At 43.1% G+C, this 27,322-nt stretch overlaps 1 protein-coding gene across 1 annotated transcript in view; it reads left to right on the top strand.

Annotated features, from left to right (window-relative positions):
• The first annotated feature begins 276 nt into the window (after positions 1 to 276).
• LOC110982616 (serine/threonine-protein kinase 17B-like) overlaps positions 277 to 27,322 on the top strand; it is a 36,602-nt gene continuing 9,556 nt past the window's right edge. The window contains exons 1-3 of the mRNA XM_022241162.2: positions 277 to 905; positions 11,434 to 11,646; positions 17,684 to 17,828. Coding sequence (XP_022096854.2) covers positions 793 to 905; positions 11,434 to 11,646; positions 17,684 to 17,828 — 471 coding nt within the window. The 5' untranslated portion in view covers positions 277 to 792. The remainder of the gene's footprint in view (positions 906 to 11,433; positions 11,647 to 17,683; positions 17,829 to 27,322) is intronic.

Raw genomic sequence — 27,322 nt, 5'->3', positions numbered from 1 at the left:
GATTGGTCAAATTGAATAACAACTTCTGTGACGGTTTCTAAACAATAAAAAGTGCTTGGTATTTTCTCTGAGGTTTTTACGTTAAACAGTCGCAAATATGAATGAAAAAGAATAGCTGCATGTATTCATTATCATATTGATTGATTAAAATAAAGGTATTTTCAGAAGAAAAGTGCTGAGAGGCAGAAATGAAGAATACGAGCTCTGAGCAGTATGGGGTAGGTATTGGATAGAAACCGTTACAGGCTGCGGGTCGATCGACCTTAATGCGCATAACGATGCGTAATTCCGTCAAAACGGCAGTTCGATTTTAATTTTGGGTGATGTAGGCCAACACATGTAATTAATTCTGTGGACACAAGTCTCATTTATTTCTAAATATCTTTTAAGTTTGGACATTCCTTAGTCACCTGATTGTAACTGGTCTGGACCTACACTAAAGGAAATCCGACGGAAATTGCGTTCCCTTCTATGACAACATTCTAGTCCGGCCGTTAGACTGAATACAGTGTGTTGATTGTTCATACAGCCAGTGGTTGCTCTGTACATGTACATGTACATACAGCTCGCAATATTCACACATGCTGTAACCGTGCACATTCGAGGTCCAGTGCTTCATCGTCGTCGGCTGTTTCTTCGTTTCTTATTCTTAAAGCCTTCAGATATTCCTTCATAAATGAACAACCTCGGGAGGCTTTAGCTATTGGCTCTGTCTAGCGTCAACTGGCGTAAGGTTGGGAAGTGACGGCGTGAAAAGAGGGATTTTCGTGTTCATCATCGGGGAAGTTCTTTATGCCACTCCGAGAGCTCACCATGAATAGCCGTGTTGTCACACGGGATGTCACGGCACGATTTCGGGAAGGGGATTTCCATGCGTCGTATACGGTCCAGAATGAACTCGGAAGGTGAGTTTTCAAACTTCTTGGTTTTCTACATACAGACATACTCGATACTGAATGCTCCTATCACAACTGAGCATTATTTTCCTACGTAATCATGATAACTGAGCATTGGTTTCCTTCTCTCATGTCTGTTTGCTTGTTTAAAATGCCATTGGCATGATTGATTTCGATTGATGCCGATACATGTATTTCACAAATCCATCAAATTTCTTGCGGCCAGAGGGTTGTTCCATTCGTGCCAGTGTAGACATGGAGAAGTATGATGCTATTTTTTATAGTTTTTGATTTATTGCATTCACGTCTAAGCAAAGGAGCAACTTTCCCTTCACACTGCGGAGGGATTTGCATGTTTTCCTCCTTTTTTGCTGGAGCATAATAAAAGTAACAAACCTTTTTGGTACAGTGTGGGAGATATTCATAGCGGATTAATATTGAAATTTCAGGCACATTAATGTCGGGAGTTTAGTCAATAATTATGATTTTCCCCGTTGGCAGCCTGACAGCAATACTATTTTGCCAGTTTGAGTTTCGAGTCTAAAATATGGAATAGCCATCAATTAACCAATCAGAGAGAAGAATCAAGACTCAGTGACGTCATCCCATCTGCGAGAATGACTTAAAATATTGGCTTTCAAAAATTCATGACTTGTCAGGAATAGCACGGGCTCAACCAAAATGTGTCTCAGTTGAATAAGAGTTGTAAGTTCTAACAATAAAAATTGTTCAGTCAGGCCTATAGGCCTGTATTAATTTCATTTAATTGTACACATGTTGCTGTTTTAGTTTTATGGCATAGGCTATTCTTATGTATCTAACTTAAGTGTGCAACTTCAAGCTATCCATGCTAATTTGTAATCGCTTTTTAGCATTATAAAATGTGCACACCTGACCTTAAACATACATTGTATGTTACATGTATAATGCAAGACATGGGGTAGGCTACAGAATGTGCCAAACTGTGATTTGTAATATCATGGAGGTAGTATCGTATCCCTTTCTCAAGGTAATTTCTCTGGCCTGGGATGGGCACGGTATTTACATGTAACTTCAACTTTTAAAGCATTCCAAGTTCAACCACAATAGCTGGTTGTGGCTTGATTTTAACCAACTAGCCGCCCGTTTATTCAAGGTATTTTCTGTGGAGACCATTGTTTTGTTTGACAGGAATGTTAGCCTCGGGCTGTGGAGAGTATTGATTATCCATTTAAAAGTCTACGTCAGCAAGGTCGAAAAAGTGAAAATTTATTGACAGATTTCTGGGATGGTACACACGTGCGTGTACATCTACATCATATCAGGGACTGTGCATGTAGTGCCTCTGAATTTGACCTGCAAAACTCAGTGACACATGACATGGTGATCGGATGCTTAACACTGCTGATGAGAATTGAGAATTTTTTGTTTTCATCTCATCTCCTACAAGTACATGTAGTTGCATGCTTGGAGAAGGCTTCAACGTAACAATAAATCTGAGCTCAGTGTTTAAGACTAGAGCCAACTTGACAGTCTCTCACATGCAAGCACCGTCAAGGTCTTGAAACAGTTTAGAAATGGACGCCCTTGTTGGCATGCAGCAAAATGAGTACTGAGCAAACTTCACCTCCATACTGCAGAGAGTTCATAGAAGTTACATGTGGATTTTCATCCTGTTATTTCCTTTCATTTGTTTTTTCAAATGTTTTCAGAAGGCCTCCTTTTTTTCATGCAATTTTCCAAAAGTTTGTGTTATCAAATTACACATGACATCAGACAACCGGGTATATTTTCTGTCAGTGACACAGGAACACAGCCATCTGTTCATGAGTCCAAAGTTTTAATTCTTGACGCAAGTCTATTGCTACTGGTACACATATGAAATAGTCTGTGAATTTGGTCATATAAGGCTTTTCAAAGGGATCCGGTTTAGTACATGTACATTTTTTTTTTAAATGAAATTCAGAGTTCATGTCTTTCCCAAGGTGCTTTGCAATCCGAGGCCAGAGTTGAATGTTTTCATACCAAACTTCCACCCCACCCCAATTTGTTTTCTTGACTTTTGTTCCAACATTGAATCGGTGACCTGCTTTTCTGGGCTGCCAGATTTGTCATGCAAAGATTGGGGAGTCCTTGTTTTGGAAGTTCTCCCATCCTGTTTCACAGTGAAAGGGTCACAGAATGTTTGTGTTAAACTACTTTTATCTGCATGAAAAATGGTAATCATTGATGTTGATCCAGTAGTAATACACAACATGTACATGTAGGGGAACATGTGCAGGTGTGACAGTCATCTTGTACATTTCTATTGATAACATTCTGAACTACATGTATTGTAACAGACCGCTCACAGAAATAGAATGGAAAGTGAAAAAATCATAGGGTTTTCATTTGATGACAGTGGAATTACGTACGTCTAGTAGGCGTAATTGATTCACTGCTAAATTTATTGGTTTCTAGTCTAACCATGTCTAAGTGATGTGGCGTGGTTTGTCTAGAGTCTCAAGGAATGCCCCTTTACAAACCACCACACCTCACCTGAGACAAAGAGCCAAACCGAAGTCATCCGTGGGCAGTTTCCAACACAGTTTCAAGTTGCACCACATATGGGTTGTCCCATGCAAGGGTACCCCATTTTATTCACATGTTCATTTAGGAGTTGTTTACCCCCCTCCAAAGCTGCTGTGCGCACGCATGATTTCACCCGCCCCTGTTCAGCCCCAACAGTGGTGCTCACTGGTAATTGTGTCCTGCAGCCACCTTTACAATAAAGGTGTTTAGCATCATTCGCATGGCTTCATGTGCCGAACTGGCTGACTGGCGTAGGCCCGGATCAACAACCTGTGAACTGCCATGGAGAACTGTCAACCCTGAGTCACTGCCCCTTGCTGTGCTTCCTTATACCCCTCGAATGACGCAAGCAAACTGCAGTACCCTAACGTTCGTCCCTACTTTCGTAAACAGGCTAATATGGGAAAAATTGCCCCTATTCATATACATGTACATCAGCACTTTGGTCATACTACATGTAGTATGCATGCCCTACATTGTACATGTACCTGTTAACTTAAATTTGGTCATTAATTAATTGGTTTTCTACCCTAGTACAACTACATGTAGTACATGCAGAGCTCTTTTGCTGACGGTTTTGAGTTTTTTAATTTCTTTACAGCACATCTGTTTTTTTTTTATTTATTCCACTCACACATTTGCTGCATAGTTTTATCTCGTACCAGAACCAACTTGGCACAGGTGGCTTGTGCGTAAAGTACTTGCCTCTCACCACTGTGGTCCTGGGTTCGATTCCCAGCCCTACCATATGTGAGTAGAGTTGTACGTTACTTCTCTCCTATGCCACGAGGGTTTTTCTCTGGGTTCTGCGCCTGCATTTTTCCTCCCTCCGCGATAAACCAACATTTACATAGTTGTGTTCCATGGTCAATTTGAGTTGTCTGCTGGCTGACTACAGTAACTTTGCATGCATACATGTGGCTCGTCCATGTTGTAGCTGTGTTCTTCGCAATTCAGTGTAGGGGTGGGAAGTAAGGATGATCAGCCCTGCCCCAATAAACAATCTTTATGCCGGCAAGACGTTTAAATGCATATTTGTGTGTACTTGTTAGTGTACAGTACGATATGTTCATCCAAATAATATGTACCAGTACCAGTACATGTACAGACTACAGTATGTCTGTGTTTTCTGATGAAAAAAAGTATGTAGGCCCCTTGGGTACTGGTACGCGTATATTCAAATGCCAAGTTTTTTAAAATGAAGGTTGACAGGCAGTTTTTAACTGTAACAGACTTTGTACCCATAGATTACTTATTAACCCTAACTCCCTAGGGTGTGTGCAAAATCATATTAAATTCGGAAGATTTAGGACTGTTAGGGTTAATAAGAACTGAACACATTGAAGGTGCCCAGATGAGGAGGGCAACATGAAGTGTACATGTACATTTTTCCCATGAAACAAACTTTCAAGGAGTAAAGGTATTCTGACTTCTTAACACACTTGTCTTCATCATGTTTGTAATAAAATTGGTTGATGCACACATTGTACAGTGTATGATTGTACATGTACACACACCCATAGTTTAATTGGGAGAGTTGCAGTGCTAGTTGGCCCCACCATTCCAATGTACCTGCATCCGAACTCAGACCAGTCTGGCGCCCAGTAAGTCTGTTTTAAGTAAACAACTCAAGGTTTCAGTTAGGAAAAGAGCAAAAAAAAGAAAGCCCTTCTCCAGATGACACCCAGAGAAACCTTCAGAATAAAATTGAAGCAAAGCTTGGGGGGTTGGGGGAGAATACAGCTTACTGGTACATTTACCTAGTGCAACCTCACTCAAAAGGCCTGTTTATTTTCACAGTCTGCAGCACCTTTCCAGCCAAGGATATTCCCAGTTTTTAATGGCCCAATAAAAGTGGTTTTCACCTGGCAGCGAAACCTTTATTATGCGCTTGCATAATTTTTTTCCATACAGACTTGCCACCCCCAGCGTGGTGCCAGACACATGCGAGGCCATGTGACTCTCAGCATGTGATAAGTACCAGTAACAATGTGCACAGCGTGTGTTATCTCACAGAAGCCCATCTTAAAGAAACAACTGTAAAAACTATTGTACATAAAGATGCCTTCACAGAAATTAGCTGTGGATAAAATGCATTTTGCACCGTCACTTGTGATGTGCGGTGGGTTGACAAGTAACAGGGTATTGTCATTGTAGGGCTTCATTCCCACACTGCCATGACTTCCGTGTCATTTGATTGAAACTTAACGAGCTTGTCTAGCTCGCATGAGAGACAGTTTGCTTGCCCAGACTGCTACAGGGTAAATACCGGTGTCCATTGTCCAGAAATTGAAATGTGGATGTGTCCACCGGGTAAATACTGGTGTCCCCTGTCCAGAAATTGAAATTCTTAAGAAATGTTCTCCAAATTTGCAACACGGCACATGTACGCTCCAAGACCTCCCGTTTAAAAAATTGATCACAGTTACATGTACATACATGTACATGTAGAAATGTTATGAACTCCTGAATTTGTTAAACACACCAGTGCGTTGACATGTACAGTGTATGTATGGTGTGTATATATGTACATGTACCGTACCTCAACTGAATTGAAATACATACATAGTTTCAGTTGTTCATGCAATGCCGGTACATACTGTACACTGTACATGTACAATTGCACCATTTTCATACCACAACATGGAGTACTACGGGGTAGCTCTATGGTAAATGTACATGTACCGGGACATGTGTGCAGTGGTACTGGTTGCCAGAAACCAGCAACCACATGTACCAGAAAACCATTGACTCCAATTCTTTCCACGTTACCCAGCTTCTCGTCACGCATGCTTGGCCACTAGTCTTGCAGAAAGATACACAAGTATTTTTTTGTTGCCATGGTAATCAAACATTGAGTCTGGGCTCCGCTGAAGCTTGTGGAATCTTTTTTTCTGTTGGGCACATTGGTTCTGACCCACTGGAGCAGTGAACTTCACTTTGTCATCAGTTTTGTTCTGTGTACATGTACCGGTACATGTGCGTAAAACGTGTTCTGTAGTCAATTAAACTCTGTATTGTACAACAAAATCTCACTCAGATTGTGTTGGCACCTCTGCATACATTGTACCAATAGCTTGTTGCTTTGACCCATTAGAACATTGTGGTTTTCTTTCAAACTGAACAGTCTTCCTGTGCACAGTTTAGTTTCCATAGCTACCAGTATTCCTGTGCACAATTTGGTTGCCGTTGCTACCAGTATTCACAAGAGTGTTGTGTTGATTTCTTGTCACTGCTTACCTACCGGTGCATTGCACTCAACCAAACTTTTACTGCCACAGAGTGACACCTTCAGGTACTGTGTTCTTTTGCTAATGCTAAGTATTGGCAACGTGTTCAGGCTTCCCTTGACTGCAGTAGGAAAGTTGCCCTGTCCTTGCCATGCAAAATCAACCAAAGCTTAACAGAGTGATTCAAAAGGAGACGGAAAATAACAAGAACTGGTGTAGTGAAAAGAAAAATTGTAGAAGTTTTCAGTTCCGATCAGTGATTAGCCTCAAGATACCAGTACTTACTGGAACCTCTGAACAACATGCGTACCAGTACATTTAAATATGTCCTCCCTACCAATGCCAAGCTTTTGGGAAGGAGTTCTTTTGTTTCTCTAGGGAGTACTTGATGTGAAGTGGCTTTGAAGATGTTGCCTTCCATTGTGGTGGTCAGTATGGGTCTTTTCAACCAACGGATCTGCAGGTTTGACCACTGACCAAGTGACCATTGTGTTTAGGCCCAATGGTCAGTCCTTGGTTGAGCTGAGTTAATGGGGCTCCAGCAGACTGTTGTGGGAGCAAGGTCACATACAATGCTGGTGGGGGTGTTGTGGGTTTTTAATGGATGTAAAAGTACTTTGTGCCCCAAGTCCAAACGTGAAATCTCTCATACATGTACTCAGGAGACAGTCAAGTTTGCATTCTAACATCTTGAAAAAGGGTATTCATAAATACCTCAGACTGTTTTTCTATCCTTATTGGTCGAAATGCATCATGTGACAGTATATATTAACATTTGATAATGCCTGAGTGCTGAGAAGTGATAATGCCCACCGCGTAAATCACACGTTGGCACATGGATAGAGACAGTTTGATGGGGTCTGATCGCGCGTTCCGAGTTTATTGGAAGGGAATTCTGTCGAACAACTTTCAAAAGGGAAAATAAACTGGGGTGTTCAGGAAAATGAAAGTACAATTTTAGAACAAAAATCGTTGGACATCCATCATATGTTGACTTCTTTTGACTCTCTGAATAAAAAGGTATAATGAATGGGAATAAATATGTGCTTGGCCGGTCTTAAACTAACATTTAAGACCTTGCTCGGGCGTTAGCTGCATCCATTCTCCTGAGCCGGTCTTAAACTTGCGCGTTTAAGACTGGTCAAGCACATATTTATTCCCTTAATAATACATTCTGAGCTTTGGCACCTTCTGACCATTCTTGCTACTTAAGAGGGAACATGTACGGTACATGTACCAGGGCGCCTCATTTATCCATAATGCTCCATGATTTGACCAATCAAAACTGTGCATGTGGTACATACCGGTATGTACAGTACCGGTACCGGTACGTTGCATGTGGATGACACTTTGCTCGCCTGACTTTGGTATTTATAAAGTAGACTAACAGCTGGTGCTATGCAAGCATTTTTTGTGTTTACTTATTTCACCTGCTGTACATACTTTTTGGTACCTATGTGTACATGTACATGCATTACGTGCTTGTAACCCCTCGGCTGTATCTGGCACTTAGCAATCCATCAACTTTGAAATGTTGAAATATTGTGTTTCTTTTTTTAGTCACTTCCCTACCAACTTGCGCAAACAAAACTTAATTGATCGAGTATTGATTGACAGACGGAGGCCCCATTATGCAACTCATCTCTCCTGGTCCCGGGCTACAAACGCTGATCAGCCGTCTCCCCACATTAACCGTCCCAAGTGCCAGCAATGATCGCGTGACTGTGGCATAAAAAAAATACCCGCCAGGGTCTTGTGTTTGCTCACCATTTATACATGAGCTGGACGGAGCGCTGCGGTAGCAGCAGTGGCTGAAAGAGCCCATCACTGCACTTGTGAATATTATACTTACATGTACATGTACTTCCTCCTTCTGTGGAGAGTGGATGGAGTCAAGTGCATTTGAAGCTCAAACATCTTCAAGGAAATCACATGATAAAGAAACATGGATGCACGTTACGTACATGTACTTCCACTCCCTCTGTTTGTATGCTGTTGAAGGTGATTATACACCTGTTCTGAAACGGTACACAGTTTGTATGCACCCTGACATGTACCACCCCCACTGCCCACAACACCCCCCACCCCCAGTCCATACTTTCAATGGCATCAATATTATTATATATTTATATTATATTGTTATTATCGGTGTTAGAAGAGAAAATCACAAATTAATGAGGCACCTAAAATGTACATGTATGTACGTGTGTACCTGTGCCTCCCATTTAAAAAAACTAACTGCACAGAACTTCAAGTTGCTGCTCATGTCTGAGAGTGTTTGTTTTACCGGGTGCGTACAGTGCACATTGTACATCATATAGGCAGGTGCCAGGCTTTAATATCAAAGATGATAAAAATGCTAATGGCAGGTGTCAAACTAATTAAAACATATACTGCTTCATATACATGTACATCAAAGATTGTACCATGCATCATCAAAATTGCTACTGGTACCAAGCCAGAGAGGGGGGGAGGGGGCTGGTGCATCGATCGCCTGCCCCTTCTGCACTCGGATTAATTATTAATCAAAGGGGGATCTGCTGGGGATTTGCTAGGCACTGGGATTATAGAACTGATTAATGCCGAATGGAATTTGGATTACAGATCTGATAAGAAGGCATAAGGTATGTGACCTTCACGATCCCATGTCCAACAAAATACGCACAAACTTCTAACATAAATTGACCCCTGGGTCCTGACACCCCCCTCCCCAACTGAAAGGTGACAATCGGCTTTATTCCTGTGTGATACATAATAAAGACATTAACGGATTGTTAGGGCTACAGTTGGATCTCATTGGTGCCCTGCTCATGTATACACCACGGACTGATGTGTTCTCAGTTCTCAAAAAAGTGGCAAAGTGTCACCACAAAACCTTCCATAACCTTTAAAATGTCAAGAAGGGCAATTATTCGGTTTGTGATTCATTTTTTCAGTTTCAGTAAAATTTACTTCCGTCTTATGATGCACAGACCAACAGCTGAGTAAACTTAACTGCAAGACTGCAAATGCAAACAACATTTCTTTCAGTTTCTGAAGGCGAAGATGTTGCTCGGTGGGCACAGTCTTCCAGGTACACAAAGATAGCCTTTAGAACAACCCTAAAGAAGCAAAAGGAGCAGTGAGAATTCATGTTCACGGGACATTAAACATCAAGGAAAGGCTGTGGCTATATTTAAACCTTTGGGGGGTGCATACAAAAATGTCAACATGCCATAGTGAGACTCAGCATGTGCGCTAACAGACCACATTGGCACATATAAGGCAGGGGAAAAAAAATCAGAAAGTACACATTTCTGCTTCAAGGTCCTGTGCAAAACAGTGTCACTGTTCTCTGGTTGGCAAATCAAGGCACAAGCTTGAGTAGCAACCATACAAAAGCATAAACCAAATACGTGTAGTTCACCAGTGTGTTTGGGACTCTGTCAGTGTCTTGCAACAATTTTATTTCTTTACACTATTACGGTATTTCAGTGAAGCATTTTTACTCTCCTTTGTGGTGGTGCGTTGAGGTGGGGGGTGCAGCCTGGGAAACCCCAGGATGTGGAAATTAATGGGGTTGGTATGCAGAAGGTAGCAGTCTAATAAAGGATTGATAACAAAAGTTATTTCGGCTTTGCATTGCTGGAATTCCTGGGGGATTTTTTTTATTGGGGTATAGACATGTTGGTGTCTTCAGCCAACAACAAAGCCTATGCCGATTTTTATACATGTGTAAACTTACACAGCCCATTACACAATTAGATTGCTGGAGATTTGAGAGGGTCTGGTGCCTGCCTTCTCTACACAGAAGTGCTTTGGAGTTGGAGAACAAAGGTCTTGGTAGATAAGGCAGACTCCACACTCCCTGTCTGTGTAAATTTTATAGACCCTTTCAATATTATGGCAAAGAGGGTGGCAGTGGTAACTGTCTGAAGTTGTTCAGAATTACTTCCTTGTACTCTCTTAAGGGCACTTGTTACAATGTACTGGTAGTTCTGTACATGCCATTGCTTCAGGTAATTTTGCCGGAAAGGAAAGGAAAACCATTGGAAGACGTGCACATTCAAATGAAAATCCTCGCTGAGTTTCTGTACGATAATTTACGGTACTTTGTTTGAGTTAGCCTCTGCTGTGGTTGCTGACACATGTTTGTCATCAGGAAAGAAAAAATTCCCTGAACCTCAGGTACATACATGTACATGTGCATGGTTTACGGCAAAGCGCAAAATCCTGTGGGTATGTGATGAGGGAAATTAATGTTCAAAACTTCCAGAAACTGTGAACAAACCCTGTAATAACTTTCCTGCATGCCTAAAAAGGATGCAGTTACATGTATATCATATTGTAGGCATGTTCTTTGAAAACTTGTACAGAGTACATGTACAGTACTACATGTATATGTACATAAGTAGTGACAAGTGTTATACAATTGACTGACATTGTATTTCACATGCACACAGTGGGTTTTGTTGACATGTTTACATGCGATCAAATTTCCTGTCATTATAGCTTGTCAGAGTCTACTTTGGTGTATGTACATGTACATCACTGCTTCGTGTAAATAGCCTCGTGGACTTTTGGACAATTTATTTCAAAGTCGAAAAATAATTGTCACAGATTGTGATCAGCTTCTGTATACATGTAAACATGTAGTCAGATATGGTATTTCATTATGAAACCAAACTTTTCCAATTTTTTTTTTTTAATTCGAACATATGTACCTGTACCTGTAGAGCTAGTTTTGAAACTGTTTGTTGTTTCTGTGCACTTTGTAGGGGGCGCTTTGCTGTGGTGCGCAAGTGCACCTGCGTCAGCAGCAGCCGGGACTTTGCGGCCAAGTTTGTGCGCAAGCGCAAGATGGGCCGGTCCTGCCGTGAGGACATCCTGAAGGAGATCCGCATCCTGGAGATGTCCACCGACCACCCCCGGATGATCCGGCTCCATGAGGTGTTTGAGACGGCCAGTGAGGTCATACTTGTGCTGGAATTGTAAGTGCTGAGGAAAAACAAACAAACAAACACCCCAACACCCCAACAAACAAACAAACAAACAACCCAACAACCCCAACAAACAAACAAACAAACACCCCAACAAACAAACAAAACAAGAAATTTATTTATCCAGCCTGACGAGTAGGAGTTGAAGTCGCCAGAGCCACTGTTAGAGTTACATGTAAAGGTCATTGGAAGAGTCTTGCATTGTGGAAGGAACTCGTCCAACTTTTTCATCCACATAAATGTGCTAGTGCAGTTCACTGCCCATTTTCAGTAGGATGCCATACTACACTTAAAGCGATACGTGTCCAAAGATCTCACTCAGCTCAGTTTGCTCTAAGACCTAATGCAAACAGAATTGCTTTGAACATGGCCTGAAGACTCATTTTATGGGACACAGTCGTCTACAAGCTCAAAGAAAGACCACTTTTGAATCAAGAAGGGGAAAGTGGCTCTCTCTTATCTTGTGCTCTTGATATCTGATGTCAAAAGCAGGCACTTAGTGGCTAAAATCATTCATCTGAAACTGGAACAGAATGCGAGCATGCAGCTTTGGTTCTCAGAATGGCTGATTTTTGTCACGCCAAATGTTACAAGTTACATTCAGATTTGTGTGCCAACCATTTTGAGCGTTTCCCCTGTATTTCCACGCCTGAATACATTTTATTGAAGGAGATATTGCCAAAGCAGGATAATGTAGCCGGGTGTGACAACCTGACTTCATGAACAAGTTTCTTGGAGGAATCTTTTTTTTTTTATTTGCTTGTCAGCTGGATGCCGTTTTAGCAATTCTGAGAACAGCCTGGTTCTGCTGTGAGACATTGCATTTGATATGAGAATTCGATCAGGAGCTAAACAAACTTGTGAAGGGTGGGTGGAGGGCCTGTCAGCTTCGAGCCTATAATGTGGAGTATGAATTTATCCAGTGGCAAACAATCAGTCACTGTGGTCAGTTAGTGGAATTTGTGCCCAGCAATGCAGGCCAAAACTTAAGTGCAAATCTTGCATTGTTACCTCACTCTATCAGGATTGGAAAAAAGGGAAAAGGAATTTAGAGCATCCGATGTCTGTGGTGACTAACGGGGAACCGCACAATTGTCCTTTTATGCGCCATTTCCGGAATACGCAGCCCCACGCTCGTCACAATACAGTACTTCCTTTATGAGCACCGCATTGCCAACCTGCACCCCCTGACCCAGTAGTACCCTAGTGATATTCTGTTGTCCCAGCAACTTGCACTTTCGGCAACCCGACCCCTCATTAGCAATTTCCAAACCCCCATTCGGTGGGATAATGCTTCCTTTCAGGTTCCATCACCCACACCGTGACCTCGATCCCTCAGAGGTTGGATCCAGGCAGACCCGGGCCCCTGGCCCAACCTTCCCCATGTAGTCAGTGCACCCACACAGGCTGATGGAATGCCCGTGGTTGTCTGGCACCCACCACAAAAAATAAACACTTGCCAGTGTTGTTTTCCCTTGTTTGATGGCTATTATCTTGGAATGATGGAAAACCCACTTCTGTGTAAATGAACTTGAATATGCTAGGTATGGCTACACACATGAACATCTACTGCGTGTAATTTAGCCAGACTGATAAGAATGTAATTTCCTAATCCTTTGAGAATGTGAAGGTTGGCAGATTAGGGTTATCTCTCTTCAGAACACTAACAGGCGATCACCTTGGAAATATGCCATCCTGTGTAGGGCTTGCGGAAGTTCTGTTTTGTGTTTATGGGATTGTGGTCTAGCCAGTATTTGTGTTGCTCTACCCCTACTCTTAAATTTTTGGGTGTTGACTACCGGCAGCCCTCCTATTGAGTGAAGAGTCAGTCATTGGTTCAATCCCTGCTGCCTAATCTCTTAAGTCTTCTGGCTTTTGTTCTGGTCTGTTACATGTAAGTCAAGCATGCTTGGACTCCGTTATCCTACAGTCATGCTGTGTGATCAGCTAAATCCTGCTGCACTTTAACTGTCTTTTCCTCTATTCCGCTTTTCTGATAATTTAGTGGTTGCCTATTTTCTTGTTTTATGGTTTTCATTTCCGAACAGCGTTCGTTGAATTTTTGACCCAGAAAATAATTAATCATCTGGAGCAGCCACTTCGAGCGTGTGCACATAGCGCGACTGCGTGCGTTTCACCGTGAAAACTCTCCAATCATGCTGGGAGAAGGAAAAAAAAAATGGGGGGGAAAATAAATAACTGGGACTGTCTCCCACTCGGCCGTGACAAGGAGAGTAATTGGCACTGCTTGGCGAACAGTGGGAAGCTTGCCTTGTCTGGGCCCTGGTGTCGTAATGTGGCTAACACATGGAGCAATGTGCTGGCCACATTCCGCACAGGGGAGGGGGGAAAAATAAAAGCAAAACCCACACAAGGCCTTAGGGATGGAGGGGGTGCTTTGCACAGGTTCTTGGAGGCCTGGCACAAGTTTATTTGGGAGGTCGCAGGAGAGTGTGAACTGTCCATGTGGCGATACCTGTGACTTGCAGTGCAGGGACTTGTGGATGAGCCGTGAACCAGTTTTGTCATTTCACATGGGCACAGGCATGCATACATGTACTTACTTGTAACCTTTTACCTATATGTTCCCCCCCACCACCACAATGTGACCCGAGGAGCTGCATTTGCATCCAACGTGTAGTTGTACCGAATTACCTCTGTTGAATCTCATAGAGGTACATGTATTTATAAGAAATTAGGCCAGAGGTACAGGTTTTGTACATACATGTACATGGGACGTGTACATATGGACAGTAGGTAATGAAACACATGCCCTGAAATGTATTTTTGGAGACAAAAACCCGCAAATATTTGCGGTAATCTCATCAGCAAATGTCACATACTGTACGCGTAATGAAACTAGAATTACAGATTTGTTCACCAGTTCTGTTAACAGGAAAGATCTTCAACTTTTGCACAGATCAAACATTTCCTGTTTGACCCGAAATTCCCACCAGATGTGCAGTTGCCAAGGTACCGGGAGGTTCTGAAAGGCAGGTACATTGTACCTACCCTGCAGTCTTGGTGATGACCCGATTTTTTGGTAAAAACAAAAATAACAATCCTGGTGACCAGTTACGAGTTTGTCATGTACGGGTGCTATTTGAGGCATTCTTTCTCCTTGGTGTTATCTGTGCGGTTGGAGTACCAACTGACGTCACCTTGATAATGGGACAAACGAAACCAACCCCCCATGGCTTGATCCCTCTGCCCCCTCAGCCCTCAACATCCACCAGCCAGCCTCTGATCTGCGGCTCCCGAAATTCCCAACATGTCCCAAACAAATCAACCGACGCAAAGTTTCAAGTGGAGACGCACAAAGAGGGGCTGTCAGTCAGAAGATGCGCAGATAGTGTTCTAGTGCCAGCTGGAGTGCCGGGATAGGAACACAAAAGAGACAGGCTGGGGGGAACTGGAGCAGCCTCTTCAGCTTGGCTTCATTTTGAGCGACGGTGGAGAAGTGTCATGATAGGCGTGTAGATTAGGCGGGTATTGGCAGATTTCTTTCAAACCTCCGAGCGTCCATTGTTCGCACAGTCAAAATTTGGATCATTGGAAATTAAAATGGATACCTTGTACAAAGTTTTGCTTGCACCAGATTTTTTTCCAATTTTTTCCCTCCATGAAATGCACATGTGCGCTTGGGCTCACTAGATTGAAACTTGAGACCAGTGCTTATAAACATTTAGAAACTGAACACTTAAATATTGTGAAAGTGCATGTTCCCCCAGTGTTGCCGCACTATGAGAAAACAGGAAAATGTATCGGCATGTCGTTAAAAATTTCTGGGACCTAGTGATGTAAACAATGGTGGCATCATGTTGCTGATTTCCTGGTTCGCTGCCAGGTTAGAGGTATTCATCTCATGGTTGACGTGTGGGCCGATCAGTTCGCCAAGCAAAACTGATTTGGGAGAAGCACTGCGGAAAATCAGAAGGATATTGAACCCTCCAATGGATATTATGAGACACCTCAGCCCTGATGTAAACTGAGAAGTGTCTGCTTGCCAGTTAAAGAGTATGGTGGCCTGCGTGTCCGGGTGGATCAAAGGACTTGGCAAGAAGGGCTTGTATTCCCTCCCAATCCTCCTTCCCCTATTGTGCGGACACCAACAATCAAACATGGTTCACTTGGCCAGTGACCACGTGGAACATTTTCAGGACTCTCAACATTTGCACGGAGGCACATGACTAGGGCATAAATTGGCAACAGAGAGTTGTAACTGAGGTGATACATTACATATACATGTACCTACATGTAAATGTACTTATACATGAACCTCTGTTGATTGTTGCCTTGATTTAAATTTGAGGCACTGGAACATTTTATTTATAAATATATGCATATTTGTCGAACATATACATTCACATCAATGTACTCTTCTGTAGGGTACCCAGCTAATACAGTACATGTACTGCCATTGGTTTCTACTTATTAATGTGGAATACATTTATACATGTATGTAAGTCTCCATACTGGTAGTGTACAGCGCATACATGACCAAACCAAATTATGGAATTTTTTTGGTAAATGTATGAGGTACGTGCACATGTACGTAGGCCCTGGTTGACTACAGTCGACTGTGATTCCAACAACTCAATTCATTGTCCCCCTACTCCACTCCTTCACCATCTTCATTTCAACTGAGTGCAAGAATCTTTTTCCTCCTACAGCTGCTGTTGCCCAGGTCACACCCAAACCCCCAGCCAACCTCAGTCCTGCGACTATGATTTTTGGTTTTTGGGGGAGTCGGAGCGATCTCCAGGGAAATGCTCTTGTTAACCCCCACTCTTTGTGTACATTTCTGGGGACACCTGCTAAATGGATTGGTCCCCCGACCAGATGTTAGATCCATGTATCGATGATTGATTTTAATACAGCACGCCCCCGTGGGGTAACATCCAGGGCCTGTCCGAAGAGATTAAGTGAATTGTGAGTCTGCTTTTGTTGCACAAGCCTGATTTTTATTCCAGAATGGGCTCTACACATGTACTTGCTGATTGTCAGAGCAGAATGAAAGCATAAGTTTGTTTTGAAGATAGTTAGCGTTCCCACAGTCTTGAGAAATCCTGGAGAGAAGTTGTCTTGGAAAGTCATGGAAAAGTCACAGAAATCATAATCCTGCAAGGGTTGCTTTTGATGGGCTGCTTTTTACGTACCGTGATAATGGAATGATAGGTTTGTTGGCTTCACTGTAGCAGTGGCTATGGCAATCTAACAGTTCAAAATACCAAACAGTTTTTCTCTACAAAATGGTGCTAAATGTTGTCGGACATGATCATGCATGTACATGTGTTTTAGTCAGGGAAAGTCCTGGAAATGTGGAATTTGTTTTCCCAATTTCTGTGGGCACCTTGATAATGCGGGCGATTCACAATAGTGCACCATAAAGTGTTTGCAACGCGTTGGCCAATCAGAACGCGCGAAATTTGTCAACCCTTTCCAAACGCGCATTGGGTCGATAAATTTCCGGCATTGTGATTGGCCAACGCGTTGCAAACTCTTGGTGGCACACTATTGTGAAACGGCCGTATTGATTGCTGGAATCAACAAAAGTTTTGAGTAACTTGGGCTTGTAAGTCTGTGTGACCTGTACACACATCACCCTGATATGCACTCATAACTCGCAAGAGCACTGAAAATGCCTGTCAAATACAGTTGAAACTAATTTTTTGGCTGAATACACACAAGCCCATAGTATTATTGTGTGCGAGGAAAATACTTGAGCGTTCCAGTGGTGCCTGAGCATCCTTCCATTTACACTGTAATATCTTATCGCAGTGGACGCAGCCATCTTGTAAACCGGCAATGAAGCCGTTTTGAGTTGCGTGCCAGTGGACAAATATAAAACATAGATCCAATTAAGCCGTACTTTGAGCACGATTAAAAACTAACCATAACAGGAAGAGCCATGCTTTTTGTTTACCTTTCGCATTGTACATGTACTTGTATGTTTGCATGTCCTGTTAACCTGTACTTGCAGTTTCGAATCATGTTCTTTTCTGCGTGTGTGTTTAATCTATTTTAGTGCTGCGGGAGGAGAGCTGCATCCCTACTGCGTGGCGGAGAAGGAGGATGCCTTCACAGAGCAGGACGTAGTGAGGCTGGTCCGACAGATATTGGAGGGGGTTTACTACCTGCATCAGAACAACATCGTCCACCTCGACCTCAAGGTACATGTACATGAAAAAAGCCTCCGCTCGTCCTCGGACCTTCCGGGAGTTTAAACGTTTCTCTCCACCCCTCATTTGATCAAGCTCATCCTCGGCAGCCTTGAAATGAGAGCTGTCTTTGTGCCTCCGAGGTGCTAAGTCCCCGTTTGTCTCGTCCCTGTTTCGTAGTCTAGATTCCAGGGCAGTATCCTCATCGTGTTCAGATCCTGTTTTCTCCCCATCATGTTTCGTTCTGAGATTATACGTGTTCCAGCCATGCACATCGCGTACATGTACGGGCTAACACACGTCAGACCCCAGTCCGCACATTTCAGACACAGGTCATGGCCGTGATTGGTCAGAACATCGTGGGTGGGACTTGGTGGATGGGTCTAATCCAGTAAATGCCTTCCATGCCTGCGTCTGTCTACCCCCAAACTGCTTACCCATCTCTCCATCAAACATCTTAATCTTTCCTTTCTTCATCTCTCTACATGTAGAACTTCAGAAATTTAGACTTGTGCATGAAAGGAGTCCCTCTTGGACCCTAATCTCATTCCGAAGCCTCTGACGGCATTACCGATTTTGACCTTTATTCCCACATTTCCACATCCCTTGAGTTCCGGAACCGGTGGACAGTAATTGGTTCTGCAGCCCAAGGGTTGTTAAGTGTCCAGCTTAACAGAGCTGGGGACTCGGTATGCGGTCTCGTGTTGTACCCGGAAGAAAAGTTACCGTGCAAAGTCATGAGTCGTCCGCTCTTTTTAGGAAGCCCTGCTTAAAGACAGGAAACAGATGATATCCCAACTACCTAATTGAATCATTTGTTCCTTCAAATACCCTGGAGAGCTAAATACCTCAAGGCAGTATACACAAAGGGTACATGTACATGTAGGTACATGTACATGTAGGAATGATTCATTGTTGGGTCCACATGCACCTGTATATGTTTTGGTTTCAGGCCATATTTTGTCTGTTTTATTTCTCAAAGCAACAAACTGAAATAACGCTCATCACTCTCTGAACCCACGGGACATGTGCATGTATGTATGCACCAAATTTGGTGCATTTAAATGTAGATAAAGGCCTACAGCGCATGCTAAGTTTGCAACCGTCTATTGTGTTAAATGTATGGACAATGTGCATGTGCGCAGTTTTTTAATCAGTTTGAAAGTCACCCTTTGGCAGTTCTTTGCAAACTGCCCCTGGCGTGGTTGTGCCACCATGCACAGGTGCACTCATACACTGTACATGTACATGTACCCGTACCATATCTGTAGGCTGTAGAGTACAGGTACGGTACCTGTTACCGGTGCATACACATCTTGGTTCTGGCTTCATTTAGCAAAGTTTCTGAGGAAAGAAAAGGAATGTTGCAGGGGGGGGCTGTCAACTCTCTGAAAAACCTCTCATCACCACCTTGGGCCGTAAGTGGGCCTGTGAATGGACTTCCCTTGCATGTTATCAACAGCTGGCATCGCGCCATTGTCCCATGCAGACGTCCATTGTGGCGGGATGCTGCCCTGGGTTGGAGGATAAAAACTTTGCTGCTGAGAAGTGGCCCCTGAATCTGAATGAGAAAAGGAGGCCGGCTAGGGATTATGGGATACTGATGAGGCTTTGTGGGAGAAATAAAGAGGGAGGAGACAAAGAGGCATTGGTGGGGGGGGAGCTTGTCTCGCCAGGCAGTTAATCTTCAAAGGAAGGGTTAGTGTGAGAAACGGACACAAAAAAGGGTAGCCTGGTTGTAAAATCTTATTAGGGATTTAAGGGTTTTCCTACATGCACATGTAGCTCTGTGGTTGAACCATGGTGCTTAACAATGAGTAGGCTAGATGTACATGTACATGTAGGTGTTGGCATTGTGGGAGCAAGTCCAGGCATGCAAGTCAAAAAGGTAGACCTGCTGAGCCTGTATCTCCCCCCAGGGTGGAGATAAAAGAGAGATGTCCATGTAATGTTGGGCTTGGGTTCTCGGGATTATTATGAGTGATATGATGTGGGTGCCGGTGAACACAGGCCTGAACTATTGGAGATTGTGCAGGGTGTGGTACGGTGCTACCTCAACTGACAATGTGTTTGGTTGAATGTTGTTGTTGTGAACAAAATTAAAACCTGCACAGGGAACTTAACCCTAACCCTCCTCAATCTTTCACCTGTTGGAGGACTGAGGAGTGTTAGGGTTAAAAACCTGCCTAGCATACAGTCACCTTACATGATTGTACAGTCTTCTGTAGAGATCCATGAAGTGTACATACAGTACAGTGATTAAACCTACTGGAACAGATGTTCAGTGTGCTTAGCACAAGACTTACCCACACTTCCATTCTTGTACTTGTAGGCCTATGTACTTCGTTATGGACACAGATTATCTCTGATATATGTTTGGCAAATGTAATTCACCTGAGCACACATGAAATTCACCAGCACACCTACATGAACACTTATGTATGCAATATAGTACATGTACTGTATGTACGTGTGCATTGCTGATAACATCAGTTACAAAATCTGACAGCCGTAAATGCAACAGGATTGGGTGTCAGCTGCCTTCAGAAACAAGGTCAAGCACGTGTGTGTGTGTCGTTTGACTCAAACTTGTTCTATTTACCCGTAGCTTTCAATCTTCTTGTCACTTCAGTTACCGTATTGCACAGATGATTTTCATTTTTTCTGAGGACTCTGCCTGACTGACTCCCGAACAAAAACCATTTGATCAGGGTCAAGTCAGCCACCCTAATAAATCACCGTAGGCTCCCCCTAAGGGTGTCACTAAAACTTCCCTTAATATAATAATGCAGTCATCAATGGTTTCTGTATGGACGCATCTGGTCCCCCAAGGTTCCCATTTGAACTTTTTCTTTTTTTTTCTTGTTCAACTTGGGGAAAGTTACCCCATGCAAAGAGAGAGACAACCTTCTAAATCAAAATAAAATTCCGAAAACAACAAATTTTCTGAAGGCCGAGTGGTAGAGTGCCGCCCTGGATTGAAACGGTGGAGTTTGGAATCCAGAACAGGGTCTCCAACCCTGTGAATCTTTGGCTGTCTGAAGGACAGAGGGGAAGAAAAAAAAAAATTCAACAACGCAACTTGAACTTGTGCAGTTTCCTGCCTGTGCGTGTGACCTCATGGAGTGTTTACAGTGGTGGGCCTTGAGGAATGAGGAGAAATGTTGGCAACTGTGCATGTACAGTCTGTGTTACCAAGTACATACATGTACAAACAAATGTACACTTGAAACAACGCTTTGTATTTGAGCCTGATGTACCGGTACTTTGCACACCGGTTTGTTCCAGTATTAGGCTGCATCCGAATCTCTTGTCTAGGTCTAGGTCTTCGCTCCATTGGAAATGCGCAGAGACGTGCAGACAACAGACCTAGCCGTAGCTCTGGAAGCCTGTTTCGCACACGGCCTTAGTTTGTGGGGGTCTGCTCTGTACTGGTGGGTACCGGTATGGTAATTCCCCTTAATCCTCCAGGTATTGTCGCTTGGTATCTTCCGGAATCCTTCAAAATCTCCCGCCGAGCTGGAGCTCAGATAAGCCCAGTTTTTCCATATGGTCGTTTGTAATGCAGACGGTCCGCAAGACGTGAGGATGCAGACATGAACAGAAGAAAGGGTGCAAGACGACATTTCACCGACAAATTGAAACAAAGCAGCATCCCAAATTCTGTGACTTTTTCGGAAAATACCCTTTTAGATTGACTGTTCTGCCTCATTATGCCAAACCTTTACTCCAGTTTCATTCCTTTTATTGATGGTCAGTTACCGGGTATTTAGATGATCATAAAGATGTAATATTTAAGCATTACTTAGGAGATATGGGTAAAATTCGTGGAACTAAGCGAGAGGGACATCGTTGCACTCCGGTCATGCCAGCATGTGTGTTTGTATGGGGATACCACGGCTACTCGACACAGCCAGTTGGCATAGTTGAACCTGGCTCAACTTTGCTGATCGTTCGCGGGCTGGTTTGCATTTGCATTGTTGACGACGCCTCTGTTTGGCACGATTCCATATGTCCATGTTGCAGTTTGCGCCTGGATTGCGTTGCTCTCTGCATTTCTTACGTCTACATGGAAACCAGGCCTTACCCACATGCTATGGCAGTAGCTGGGGCTGTATTTTCTCGATCCTCCAAAGTCCAAAACTCGTCTCCAGCTTGAGTTTGAGGGTATGGTTTTTAGTGGGACAAAAATACCGCACGCGGACATGTGCGCATGCTGATTGCTGTCAGTTTTTTTAGTCGAGCTGACTGCAAAAGTCCAGTCACAAGTCCTTTCAAAGTCCAGTCATGTCCTTGCGAACACAAACAGAGGGTTCATTTAAACAGCGTGCGACTTGACTTCTTGTTGGATGGTTTGTGATGGACTTGAGATGGTCTCACGACGGTGGGCTCTATTGCAGTACCGTACATCAGTGAACAATGCTCAGCAAAAAAAACCCAAACAAAATGCATTCACTGCTCAGTATGTACATTCTACATGCACGAGTACCGGTGCATACCGGTACTTTGCATTATCAGTATTTGAAAAACAGAGAAAATCCACAGACTTACATGCAGGACCTAAATGTTTTGGGTTGTAAAACATGACTTCGCAATATTCAGTGCTCTTCTTTGTCCGTGTTCCTCTTTGCTTTGCATGTATTTACTGTGAGCCTGGAGGTAATCAAAAGAATGAAGGAAAACTCTGTAAGCAGAAAAGTGTGTGCTTAGTGCCACTTGACCATAACACCGCCAGCTTTGCTTGTACATACATGTATGCAGTATAACGGTACAGTACCGTGCAACATTGTTCTGACTGAAATAAAACTAAGGCTACAAGTGCATGTAATGGATCATTGTACAATGTACAGTACATGCGTAATAGTTGTACCATGTCTGTACCCAGAACGTGACCATGGTGGCACAAGGAAGTGAGATTGCAGGAAGTTTTATTTGCCAGACAGATCTGCTTACGCCTGGTCTTTGTGTTCATAATGAAGGCTACCGAAAGGGGCAACGGAATGCTTCGCCCCTCCTTTGTCTGGGTACAGAAGGTCTTGCATACAGACCCCCACACTGTGCTCCACTAAACATACATGTCTTCCTCTTATCCTCCGTATCCAAATATTATTGTGAAACCTCAAGGATTTGTGAGGGAGGCTTTTTTTTTTCGTATTCAAAGATCTGTATTGGGGCTTTGAGTTGTTCCCCTGGCATTCAGGAGAAGTGTCCTTGCATTCTAGGAAGAACTACATGAACCTGCCAGTCTGTGTCTTCATCAACTTCTGCCTCTGCCATTCTCAAGTCTCATTCACCTGTGATTAAGTTGTAATGGTCTCGGAGCCTCCAGTAGTGCTGCTTGTGTTGCCTGCAAGGGGGAGACCTGTTGTATACATGTATACTGGCACATGTTTATTAAAAAGTCAACTCAATGAAGAGAACAAAAATTGAATAAAAAGTTGATTTGATTGTTGATTTCTCCCATCCCATAAAAGGATCCATGTCCATGTACATGTATGTGCCTGTACATGTACAGTAGGTCTTTTCACATGCCCTATATCTTTTGTCAAGAGAGTTTTTTTTGGGGGGGGGTTGCTGGGGAAATTGTCTTCAGTTGCCCTTCAATCACATCGTTGTCAGATGAAGAAATCTGTGAGTCTGTAGTTATCTTGTTTCCTCGAGTGTCCTTCAGAGACTCTTTCTGCAAACACCCTTATTGCATTGAGCCCGCTTAAGCATGGAGACTACGGGGACACCCTGTGGGCCTGACGTCAGGCAGTGGGCCTCCCGGTTGCTAGGGGACGGGATGTTTTTCTCTGGTTGATCCAAGGTCTGCAGAAAGGAGTTGGCAGTGCATGATAAATGTAGGTACTGTACAGGTGCTTCTGGGCACATGATTTGCTCGCACACATTCCATTGATCCAGTCAACATTACACACTTGTGTAGGTATGCAAATAGCAGTATACAGTACATGTACATGGACACTGTATTACATGTACATGTGCATGGATTGCCAGTTGATGTACATGTACATGTACTGTACATGTACATGCACATGTATGCATGTACTTGTACCTCCAGTTTTCTCAGCCAAGGTTGTCGTGTAAAACTTGTGAAATAGCCTGGGTAACATCATGCGTGCATAAGAAGAATTCATCAAGGCAACCTGTTGAATACATGTACACTGTACATGTACATGTAGGTCTCCATTTGCTTGCTGTATCATGGTATGTCTGAATCATGGCCTCACAGTGGGCAGTCCGACACTCTTGGTACACATGTATTCAACCTTGTCCAGCAGAGTTGGCAGTGATTTAAGAAACAGATGGAAAAACCAACCGTTAATTGAACCATGAGCATTGATAATATAAGCAAGGGTTCCACTATGTGTATGTACAGTGTACTGTAGTCCTACATGTACTGGTAAATGTACATATAATGGTGAGACCACATGCAGCCTTGCCGTAAAGTGTTTACATCTACTTACCATCACATTATGCTTTTTTTTTTTTTTTGCTTTTTGGAGCAAATCGAACCAGTTTCGCCTTTTCATCTTTCCCCTGCTTGTAAGATTAAGAGGCGATAGACTTGACAAGAAGTTGTCCGCTATTCTAATCCTTCCTTGTGTGGGGTTGGAATTTCCTCTCCCCCCCCCCGGGGAATGTTTAGGCTCTATGATTGACCCAATGGTGGTAAAGAAAACTCTTCCCAAATTTTGTTTCCACTCCAAGCTGTCATCGCCCCAACTTGTACTCCAGTAGCAAAAGTAGGAAGAGTAAAAAGTCCACTCAGGAGGCCTATAAAGTTCTGCAGTAGTTACCCTGGAGAAGGTTTCCCCTCTGTATTTACTAACAAGAGAGAAAGTTTGCCGCAGGGCAAAGAAAATGTAGAAATTCCTCCTCTCCTGTCAGAATGCTGGCTGGCCCAAAAAGGAAATGTGATAATTTGCCCTGGCTTTTACTTTCTGGATAACCCCAAGGCAGATTAGATATATTTGGCCTTTTTTTTGTGGTGCGATAATCCTTGGGAATGAGAAGGAATGTTGTGTGCATGTAGTCTGGATTACCAGAGGGTGACCTTTCTGGCTCTTTCCCCCCCCCTGGGGGTTTTTTGTGGGCTTTTGATACTGGTTCCAATAAGGAGGAAATTGTGGTTAAATTCTCGTAGGGGACGGAACTTCCTTAAAATTCAAAAATCTGTCCAGACTTCCTCATCAGTTTTGAAATCTCACTGCTCCAAGTACATTTTAATTCTGTGCGTTTGTACTGCCTGTCATCCAATCTTACAGGGATGAGATTTCTCAGCTTTTTAGCTGATTTCACCTTTTTTTGTTTTGGATTTCAGCTTTTTTTCTTCACTGGCTGTGTACAAAAGTATAGATTTTCACAGTTCAGCTTTTTTTATGTCTTTTTTTCAGCTGTATTCAGCTGTTTTTATCATTGGTCAATCTCATCCCTGATCTTATTCATGCAGTTTTTCACCTTCCGAACCTGTACATGCACCTCCCGAACAGCCAGACTTTAAAAAAAAAATGCCTTTGGTCCACTGTGAATTGATTTCCCCCGCTGTGAATGAGTAACATTACCGTACATGTACTAACAAAATGTGCTTAGAAGAATGACACAAACAGCAGAAAAGATGGAAGTTGTGCTGACAGTGTACATGTCACTCAAGTTTTTATTTTTAAACTCAAGTCCGTCCTGCCCTGAGTAAATAAAATCTGTTGTAAGACAGGTTCATTGTTAATTTTTTATCAACTTTCTGAAGAGTGTCGTAGGTGATTTTGATCAGTGTATCAAATTTGTTTGCCAACCAGCTTTTAGCCAACATATTTGCTTCCCCCAGAGGTGACCATTATGTGAGATAGTGGATCTTCGGTGGGGCTTTTGAACATCTTTGCGGGAGAGGGTTTTTTTTTTTAGTAGGTCAAATTCTTGGCGTCCACAAGATTGCCCAGAGTGCAAAATTGGTGTCTTTGTGCTGCACCACACCAAAGGTAGGGAGACTATGCAAACAAAGGATCCCTCCAACCGTTGTTGGGGACATATTCGTAGCCGTGCAGTGGTCAAAGACTTGAGGGGGGGGGAACCGACACATGTTTGTTGTTCAGTTGTCAGATGGGTTTGTGGCAGTCACTCAATGGTTCAGTGGTCCATGGACTGTTGCTGCCATGACCTGATGACAGCGAATTGTTGTTGGGCCGCCTGGTGTCCGTGCGGAGTGGCCATCCTCCTGATGAGCCTGTTGACCAATCTGTGGTGTTTGTTTCTTAGTCAAGAGAAATTCAGGGAACGGCAGCAGCAGAATTTTTTTTGAGAAGGAAAGATAAACTGGGAAAAAAACTTTTTTCCATGCTTTCTGGGAAGAGTCGGCAGTTGAAAGAAACAAAAATGATATTTTAAAGGAAACAAATTGTCAGATACATGTTTAGGATTGCATACATGTGTAGACTACATTAGTTGGTATCTAGGTGGTTGAACATGACCTACAATGTACCCTATACACGTGCACACCATGTATATGTTGCATTTTTTTTATTTGGGGTTTCCTTTTCCTGAAGTTTTTGGATAGTCTTGAAATTTATTTGGGTTATACTGTTCGTTCCTCCCCTTACTGTGTCTCCATGCACAACATTTCCAAGCCTTGAACTCTTGAGAAAAAATGTCTCACGTTTTCACCTCATAAAGCTTGGAATTTGCAGGGCTTGGAGAGGGGGAACACTTGTTTTGATTGGGCATAATTGACGGAAATGAACTTTAATGGGGACTGACAGACGGCTGACTGAGCTGTGAGAAACTGCCTCATGTTGCTGAACACTGGACTCCACTATGTTCAGGAGGAAAGTGTAATTTTCAGTGCGTGTTTTTTAATTTTTATGTGGTCTGTCATTAGTTTAATTGGTTTCTGCATACCAGACAGTTCACAACAAACCACACCTTAGATCGGTGTCATTTTATATTAATTGCACGTGTCAGCACAAAAGTGGAAGTTTTGTTGCAAAAATTGCAGTGCAGTGCTGTACGGTAGAGTACACTACAGTTGACAATCTCACTTCAGTGACTAGAACAGAAGTAAAGATTTCATTGTCAGAATAAATAAAGGAAGTGTTTCCACATTTTGAGAAGGCAGGCTTAAGCGGGCTTGCCTGTTCTAGCCTGTCCCTAGTACCTGTCAGTCACAAACAAACCTGACAACAGGTTTTTTTTTGTCTTTCCTGCCAACAAACTGGATGGGGCCAAAATTTCAGCGACACTGCATCGGAGGACAGACACTCGTGGGGTTTCTCTGACTGTCTTGGAGACATGTGTCTGGCAAGCGTGTTAGAGCCGGTGAAAGGGGAATCGCAGGATTCCACTGGAGCAGAAGACGCTTTGTCCATTCGGTTGAAGGTTTCCCCGAAACGAGAAGAACTGAGCAAGGTCTTCTTGTGCAGCGTCCACGGTGCGATTACCTCAGAATCTCCCGATGCGTGAGCGGTATAATTGCCTGCTTTATCTGCCCGCGGTCCTCAGCCCCCTTGAGGGCC

Source organism: Acanthaster planci, linkage group LG17 (genome assembly GCF_054643075.1).
Source record: "Acanthaster planci isolate LZ-2023a linkage group LG17, COTS_SCS, whole genome shotgun sequence".
Taxonomy (NCBI): Eukaryota; Metazoa; Echinodermata; class Asteroidea; order Valvatida; family Acanthasteridae; genus Acanthaster; species Acanthaster planci.
The sequence above is the reverse complement of the archived record's forward strand: the minus strand, read 5'-3'. Positions and strand labels throughout refer to the sequence as shown.